Source organism: Dermacentor silvarum, chromosome 9 (assembly GCF_013339745.2).
Source record: "Dermacentor silvarum isolate Dsil-2018 chromosome 9, BIME_Dsil_1.4, whole genome shotgun sequence".
Classification (NCBI taxonomy): domain Eukaryota; kingdom Metazoa; phylum Arthropoda; class Arachnida; order Ixodida; family Ixodidae; genus Dermacentor; species Dermacentor silvarum.
In genome coordinates, this window is record NC_051162.1 from 131,879,349 (window position 1) to 131,888,706 (window position 9,358).

General features: G+C 46.2%; 1 protein-coding gene across 1 annotated transcript; it reads right to left on the reverse strand.

Annotated features, from left to right (window-relative positions):
* Positions 1-1,288: 1,288 nt before the first annotated feature.
* Positions 1,289-9,240, reverse strand: LOC119464358 (atlastin-2). Its single transcript, XM_037725297.2, has 10 exons — positions 8,887-9,240; positions 8,410-8,737; positions 8,126-8,338; positions 7,816-8,034; positions 7,593-7,757; positions 7,477-7,533; positions 7,349-7,420; positions 6,204-6,353; positions 3,348-3,629; positions 1,289-1,527 (listed from the first exon to the last, which is right to left on the reverse strand). The coding sequence occupies exons 2-10, from the start codon at positions 8,728-8,730 to the stop codon at positions 1,408-1,410; spliced, it is 1,599 nt and encodes a 532-aa protein (XP_037581225.1). The 5' UTR covers positions 8,731-8,737; positions 8,887-9,240; the 3' UTR covers positions 1,289-1,407.
* Positions 9,241-9,358: the final 118 nt, after the last annotated feature.

The following is a 9,358-nucleotide window of genomic DNA, read 5'->3' on the forward strand; positions in this document are numbered from 1 at the left end:
GTGTGGTCCTTGGCTTACTTTTAAGTTTGAATTAATGTGCTTAATGTCAGTAATAAGGTTATCCCTTCACACTAATGTTTTCGAATAGTTGTTTGAATGCACCTTTTATGACTGACGTCAACATGATCAAATGCTGCTGCTAAGCTATTGCCGGCCTTCCCCACTTTTGTACAGTTTGAACTGACGTTGAAGCTGTGCTATCGCCCCTAGAGCAAAGATGCCCCACCAATAAACACACTGAGCTTTTGTATAGGCAGACTTCAGCATGATGTGGTGCAACCCTTCATCACACCACCTGAAGGCCACATTATCAGCCATTAGTATTGATCTTTGCCACCAAGTAGCAGCAGTGCCCCATCAGTGATAGCACTTCTTCAGCTTTGCTTCTGATGAAGGAACTATACAATTGCGACATTTGAAAAACAATCATTGCAGTAGTCAACATTTACTACTGTGTAAGCGTAAGAAAACAATGTGACAGGGATATTGATGCAACTTGTTTCTACACTAGGAAATTGCATCATGGAATACCAACTAACCTGATCAACATAGAAGGGATATTTAAAAGCCGGAGGCAATGACCAGACCTTTGAAATAAATATCTTTGTTCTCAGTAACATGAGCAGAAAATACTTCGCTGAGATGTTTATGACTGCGTTGTCAAGTAACTAAGCAAACTTGCATACCATGTTTTAAAGTGTTGCAGGGGACCTTGAAGCAGTTGAGGTAGTGCGAACATAATGGGCCAACCAAAATTCTGATACTTTGTTGATGAAGCACAGTGTTGAATAATAGCAGTTTAAATGCAAGTCGATTGCCATGAGGCCTATTTTGGTCATGGAGTACGTCTGTTTGGGAAAGTTGGTGTGGCATACCGCAAGTTTAAACAGCACGAAAAAGACGGTGACAAATAAAATCTTTGTCGTCTCTTTGTGTTGTTTCAACTTGCTTATTTTGTGCTTTCACTACAGTGGCTATGGCGAATTGTCTGCTGCACACACAAGCTTGCATTTTGAAGGGAACAAAATGCAAAGACATTCGAGTATGTAAATTCAGGTGCATGTTAAAGAACCACAAGTCGTCAAAATTAATCTTGGAGCACTCCACTACGACAATCGTTATAACTCGCAGTGCAGTTTCAGGATGTTAATTGCCATAATTAATTTTTTTAAATTGACCTGGATCTGTGTCAAAAGAGCCATGTAGTTAGTTACCCATATTGCTAAAGATGCAGGTAGTTACCTGTTTCAACACCAGGGGGCCAGGAGAGAAGGGAGGAGGCAACGAGTGCACAACAGGGCCTTTTATTCCTCCATAACGGTACAAAGAAAGAGAAACTGAGAAGCCCACAACAAGGCACTTGGGTGGTGGTGGTTGAGTCTTGGCAAAGGAGTTGACGACATTGGCTCAGTTGGCCTTGAGCCGGCCGTTGGGGGGCGGGGCCCGTGTGCCCTCTCCCGCACCCCCTGTGAGGTGCGGTGGGAGCACCCGGTCCTGCATCACAGTCTTGTACAGGGGCTTGAGCAGCTGAAACACGTGCACAGACGGTATGACGCTGTACTATGATCAATCGCTCTCATACACTTCCGACGTCTTGGCACTAAAAGGAAGCAATCAGTTTAGACGTATTATTTCCCATTCAGAGTTCAGTAAAAAAGAAAAGAGACTTAATCACAAAAAAAAATTAAAAGTGAAAAGCTCAGCTTCCATTTCTTATTAACTTCCTTTTGTGTCCGAGCTCTCGCACATTTTGTCATCGTCATGCAATGTCACATTTTAGTTAGTTTTTAAGTATTTAAAGCTATGCCAACTGGAAAGGCCTGCAGCATTACACAACATGAAATTCAATTTTTTTAACACAATGTACATCTCCTTTCAATTGCCATGAATTGCCTAGCCTTCATGCATGTACACCCGTGAGCAAAAGTATACGGACCAGGGGTTGCGCGATAAAGCAGATTTTTTGCTCTGCCTTTGAACACAACTTGAAATTGAGATTTGCAGTCCAAACTTGGCATTGCGAACTTTCCAGTGAACTTGTCAATTCTAGTTTATGCTTGTTAATTACGAAGAAATTCAGTTTTTTCGGCGACCCTGTGGCCCGTACACTTTTGCTCACGGGTGTAAAATGACTCCCGGATCACTAATATATGTCTCAAGTGACAGCTCAGAACTATAAATGTAATGAAAGATAGAAATGAAACAGAATTGACACGTAATCGCAAATAATGTACACAGGTGAGTGCTCATAATAAAATAAGACACGTGTTATGTATTCAGCAATTTGTTCTTTCCCAACTGCAATTGCCAAAAGAAGGAGTGTGTATTCTCAGCCAAGTGTCATGCTTTAATTCATATTAATACGGCAGTTGGCCTCAGAGCTATATGCACTGCCTAGAACTTTTCAAGGACAAAGAAAGAGGCGACTGCTGCATTACTAACAGCCGTCAGTCCAGTTTGGTCATTGTGCCACCACATATCAAATTGCTTCGCACAGTACAGCTTCGCTGACAACCCACCAGCTGAGACTTCAAAGTAGGTGAGCCTGTGATGGCAGATGGCAGTTATATCTACAATGGGAGCAATGGCACAGAGATTGGACAAGGGCTGAGAGATAAGGGAGGCCTCTGTGAGTGTGTGTGCGCTCTTATCTAGTATTTTCCCCTCATGTCTAAATATGCAAGGCTCACTCCAATCCTCCTTGTTTGCATTGGCATAGCAAGTGTCATCTCTGGCAGCTCCATAGGCACGCTGAAACAGGAATGAAAGCTTGCAGACTCGTGGCAGCAAGGGCATAAGCACATAATGTACAATATGTTTCACTACTACACTCACACAAATACCTTTTGCTCCTAACGTTCTTATATAAGCTTAACCACATGTGATAAGCGGGCTAATTAGTTATTCATGACCTAGTCAAAGCTGCACACTTGAACAGGGACACATTTTATGTACTTTATGTCTGTCCTTAGAACAAAGAAATTTAGCAAGTTGGTTCGGCACTGCAAGACCTAAATGTGCAGACAGACGACCACACAAGCAAAGACACGGACAACACACAGAAGCACATTTGTGTGTCCGCTTATGTATTCAGTTCTTACAATGTCTGTCTTTATGTTGTTTGAGCCCATGTTCCTTAAATGCACTGCTTTAACTATGACATACAAGCATCTTTTTTCCTGTAACAGAGAATCCACAATACTAATAGCAACTTAACTTTGTATTGTGTTTCTAACAAAGAATCTCAATTCATGCTCTGTTTGCTCTCCCCCCCCCCTCTTCTGTAGGTGCCTTTGCAATAGATTAATTGGCAGATTTATTGGAGCAAGTGTGAGAAGATTACTCACGCTGGCCCAGATGATATTTGCGATGGCGTCGATTTGGGCGCCAACCTCACGCATGTCACCACTGTACCGCACATAGCCCCAAAGGCAGAGGCTGATGAGGGACAGGCCCATGAGCAAGTTGAAGAAGTTGGAGAACGCGTACAGGCCAACCAGGCCAAACGCGCCCGATGTAAAGTAGAAGGCCAGCACGACGGCAAACAGGGTGGCTGGGGTGCGCGCCGCCGCAAAGATGTTCTTGCCCTCGTTGTGCTTGGCAAAGTTCTGAAAGGTCTGGTCAATCTCCTGCAAAAGCACCATGCACGTGCAAAGGGCACGCGCAAGCACGTTAGCCAAGCCTTCTTTCATAGCGGAGATGTATGCTTGCGCATTGCGGCCAGCTCCTCTGTGAATGAAAAATCAAAGTGGAAAAAGACCGTGCGCCCTGTGTCTGCTATGTCCTTGTCTTTCTTGCACTACGCTTTTTTTTTTTTTATCACTATGAAGCAACTAGCTCAAGCAAGTTTTGTTAAACCATATGTGAACCCTTTTTTCAATCGCACAGAAAGTGCAAAGACGGTATCCACATTATGAAGTGTTAGTTCCTCACGGCTGTCACTCAGAGCCCACATAATGCAATCGAAGGCAAACAGGACACTTGTCATGATCTTGTATAAGAAACAAAATGGAAGCAAACTGAAACTTAGCAGTTCAGCTGGAATGCGAGATATGTCTTGCAGCGCATGAAAAGCAAAGTTTGTCACTAGTGGAACCAACCATGATTGGCAAGATTTCCACGTGGTATTGAAAGAGGTTAAGCTAGTCCCCTCCGCTGACCACACAGATGAAGTGAATTAACAAAAGTTGGTTTTAACTGCTCATTGAACAACAGGAAATCAACGTGGGAGTACGCAAACGAGTAGCAGGAGGGAAACTGTCATACACATTCGCTCTCTCGTTGTAATTCGTTATGTTGCAATTAACAGCAACGATGCACCATACTTCCATATGCATGCCAACTTCCATGTGCCTTTTTATAGAGCACTAGGTTGGATCAGTAAAAGAGCCCAACATAAATGGCTTTACTGGCCAAATCACTGGCTCATTTCCTCTCCAATTTCATATAGCAATGGCATATCATTGTGTGTTTTGTTAAGCGCCATGCCCAGATGCAGTACTTGTCCGATTTCCAAAAAAAAATAGGACTGGAAAAGTAATTTTCTCACTGAAAAAAGCAGTGGCGCCCTCTCTCCTCGAATGACAAAATGCCTGCCAAGGAGACAACAGAATGTAGAGGGCGCCACCTTTTCGTTCATTGAACATTATTTTCCTTTCTGCATCGTTGCAGGCAATGAATAATTGTGGATAATTCTGGATGAAACAGGTTAGTGCCGCATCAAAGATGATAATAAACTTCAATGCAAAGTGCCCCCACCCCTGTGCAAATTCTGGGAACAATTGAGCGAACAGTTTATTCAGAAGAGTACATTATACCTGGCTCTCTTACTGATGTAACATTCGAAGGTCAGCAGCTTGGACAGTAATTTTTCATGCTACAATTGTGTTACGGTGCATGCTAAGTGCTGTCAACATCACCTTTGCTTTTTTTTTATGTTAGCTTCGTGCAATGAGAAATTAGTTATTTCAGCACCTGTTTAAAAAAAAAGAAAGAATCCCCTGTCTGTGCAAGATAATACAAAATGACAGGTTGGTTGATGAGTATGCAACTGTCTTCTGAGCAACAAGCCTCAAACACTAGTTTGCCTTTAGCACAAGAGTTGAGAGGTGACTGCAGAACAGGACAGCATGCACATTACGGCTAATGACACTTTGCAACTGCTCACCACACAGCATCACATGCGTGTTACCAAACTGTTAAAAGACTGGCCTATCAGATGGTAGTGTGTTGCACCTATTTTTTTTAAACATGTCCCATTCTAAAAAGCTGTCTATGACAAATCAGTAACAACTCATCCAACTTTTTGTACTTCAACAATTCAAAGAACACTCAATAATAATAATGAAAAAAGGGTTATGTTACTACATCCACAGGGCTAGCTGCTACCATCCAGCATGTAGTGAGTGCTTGCAGTGTGGCAAAATTTCATGCAAGCTACACAGCTGAGCTAATTTTTCCGAACACTTAGCTTTGTGTGACATTCATTGAACACATCTCTGGGGAAGTGCCAACAATAAAAGCACAAAAATGAGCTTGAAGACTTGCCATTTATACTTGCGTACTACAAGGATGATTGCAACTTTCGTAGAAAACAAATGGGTGTGGCACTACTGGCTTCTCAGCAGAAGACCTGGATCTCGCCTCCTCCAGCTATTTCTCTTGGCTAGAAAATGTTACTGCATAAGCCTGGTCGGCAGCGAATGAACCAAGGACATTCTGCCTTGTACAAGCTCTAGCTCCTAGTGTACTATTGTGACCATCAAGTAAATGCTGCTCAACGAAGTTTGGCACCTTCTAGTGATCTTAGTCGCTAACCAAATTAAGTGCAGAGTGCTGTCCTTTTCGAACACTCCTTAGCTTTACGTGTGGTTTATCAGTGGCTGCTGCATATTTAATTATGTCCATAAATTCAGAAACTGTTACGACAACACAATATCAGTTATAACCTTGTTTCCTAGCTCCCACTGATATGTAGCACTTTCTGGTTTACTGCTGCGGTCCTCCAATCTGCCAGCCATGCAAGCTTGTTTTGTGCCATGCAGGCCTTGAGCAGCGACGGACAACAGTCAGCATCGACACTCAGCCACCGAGCGCCGAACGAAGAGAAACGGGAGAGACCTACTGTGTCTTGCACCGTGGCGGCCTTTCGACACGCCCCTGTTTGCTGCTGCTGTATGAGATAAGAATAGAAGGAAGCCTGCCTCAGTGAGTCGTTCCAGGTACTGCTGGGAGAACTCCTCGCCACCCATCTTGCGCGTGCTGGAGAACAGCTCCCTCGCGGACTCGCGCAGCCGTAGGTGGTGGCTCTCCAACATCTGGGGGCTGAGGTAGGGCTGGTCTCCACCGCACAGCTGCAAGCATCAGCCATCGTTTGCATCACGCAGAAACTGCCACTTCCACCCTTGACTGCAAGCAGCCTGGAGTTTGATGCTAATAGAGATTTAGTCTGACCATATACATATTATCGCTCACGGAATACCAGGTTACCGGCGACATATTTTTCCATACTTACCATTTGACTTATATTTTACTTATCTGCTTGTGCTTGTGCTGGCAGCAATGTTGTCGTCAACGTGTAGTCCTTTTTCAATTTTCCTTTGATGAGAAGACCCATGTAACACAAAAACATTTCTAATGCTTCGTCGATGGACAAGGCGTCACAAGATGTCGCCACTAGTGTTGGTACTCCCACTCCAGCCTACGGTATCCAGGCATTCCGTAAAGGGCAATACGTATACATACAAGCTAAAACTGTCTAATAATACTACTGGAAAATGTGTGCGCTACTGTCTGCAGAAACCACCGGTACAGTGCTTCGTCCAGAATGGAAATCATGGGTAGTACGAGAATTTGTTTTCAACCTCATCCTTTTGGCTGCAAAAAACATTCTGGTTTCTTGATTTAACCTATTCTATCATGGCTAATTTGTCACATAGCAATAACTGACCTGCATCAGCCTCTATTTGCTAACATTATCCCATTTTTTCTGAACATTACAAATAAACTTCTGTTTAAAATGCCAAAATTAATCAGCCATAGTGAGTGTTACAGCCAAAATGTTGTCTAGACCAAGCAACACGCAGACTCGGAATTAGGTGATGCTGCTAATTAGTTGACGGAATGAATTAGTTGTGAACATCCTAAAGACATCGGTGCAGCTATTACGCAAGACAGCTGAATCACTGGAAACAATAAAAAGAAGCTGCAGCAAGCTTTCTCAACCAAGCCGGGCCAAATCACAGAAAAATTGATGTTCTACTGTCAGTCCCACAGTGGGTGAATGACTGCGGCACCAGTTTTCCTTCTAGTAATCTTAGTCAAACTATGACTGGACCTAACTACTCACCTGCTCCATACCACTCGTGTACTTGTCCTTAGCTGTAGCCACGGCTGCCAAGTTGTTTGCCTCGGCAGTTGCCTGAAAGAAAATACCATACTACAGCAAGCTGTTCAAGGTCAATAGTGATCGCTCACCTCAAGCATCGACTTGGGCTCGGGCAACTCGTCCCCTTTGAATATGTTCACATACACCTGCAAGAACAAGTAAACTGTGACGTTCCTGAGAAAGGAAGGGCAACTGGTCCATCTACCTTAAAATATGCCATCAACTCTTGGCAAGAGATCTTCTGGCCATTGATCTCCTTGACCAGCAGGTTGTCTGATGCGAGTAGTGAAGGCACAAGCTCCAGCAGATGCTTCTTGAAGTCCTCTTCGATGTCACAAAGGCGACCGTCAAAAGAGGCTGCAGTTGCAACCTGCATAGGAGACCCGTTCAAGCTGTCAAGTGTTGCATAGGAGTAGGCAAGAATTTACCTTCAGCCCAGGGTGAGGCATAAGGAAGCAGCCGATCTCCGAGAAACACGACCGAATATGCCTCCGCAGCTGTTGCAACTCCTGATGTTGCCTGTCGGAGATCTGCAGCCGCCTCTCCAAGATGGTGCGGCCGCCTTCTGCACCGTAATCTGCATCGTACGGGTAACTCCAGTCCCGCACTAAAAATAGAAGCTTCTGGAAGGGCTTTTCACTCATGTCCTGCAAGATCAGACACAGTGAAGTGAGGAACCATTCATTTGTGCAGCCACCTCAAGGTGCCTCGAGCTGTCACAGCCAGACCTACACATACCTGCTGAGCCAACCTGCCATATTCGGTGAAGAGCTGCAGGTGTTGCAAGTCATCTTCCTGAATGTTCTGCGAGAGGTTGTAGACCTGCACTGAGCTGGTCATGGTGCTCAGGGCGAAGATGGTTGCGCAGTCCTTGACTGTCGACTCGCAGTCGAACGCTCCCTGAGTGTCCATGAACAGTACGGCCAGCTGCTGGCCTTGCGACGTCGTCACCTGCACGCGAGCGATCAGACCACACGTCAGGTCGCGTCCGCTGAGAAGCCGCTCGGCCAACGGGGGCTCACCAGGAACACCTCGTCCCACACGAGGATGCCCGTGGTGTCACGCTCGCAGCCGCCGCGCCAGGTGAAGCCCTTGAGTGGGGCCGTCGGGTCGCCAAGCCAGTCCGCCTGTCCCTGATTGCGCATGTAGCGCAGGAAGAAGTCCAGCAGAAAGGATTTGCCCTTGCGGAAGGCCCCCGCCACCGAAACCACCACGACGGGCTTGTCCTTCACATGGTCGGCCAGCAGGATGCGGCCGAGAGCATCCTCGTCCAGTTCGAAGCTGTGGTCATCTTTGGTGCGCAGGATCTGCACCGGCCGGCCGCTCTCGATCCGCTCGACCATCGCGTCCCTGCGTGGTGCAAGTGCTGCAGCGACGCCGAAGACGCTCAAGCTGTGCGGAGGGACTACGCGAGTCGTGACTGGCGAGGCCAGGCGGGACAGATCGGACCGCGCATCGCACCCCAGCGGAGAAGAGGAAAGACAGGCGGCTGCACTTACGTCCTTGTACCGTTTGGCTCCTCCAGCAGCACGGCCGAGAATTCCTCCTAGGTGCTCATCACCTGAGCTCGGGTGTGTTGGCTGCCGATGACATCTGCTCGCTCCAGAATCGCGTCTCGTCGTCCTCGCAACCGGCCAGACAAGATACTCCTCCCTGCCACGAAGTCAGCCCCCGCAGGTAACGACAGACTGGCCGTTCCGAACAACACCTAGGCTGCCCGAAAGCGATTACTTTCCTCCTCCAAGGAACAGCTCGGTCTGCGACTTGCACACAACTCGACTGGACAACACCGCTGGCAGCTGGCGCCACTGTCCGCTGCCGTTGGTGTCTACTGTGACACCTCGCTTTCTCGTTGTTAGAAAACAAAATCTTCGTATTTTAGTCAACGATGTGTGCTAGATGTGCCGATTTTGTTTCTGTGGTTCGATTGATTGAAACCAAGGATCACGCAACCGCCACCTGTAAAGCCAG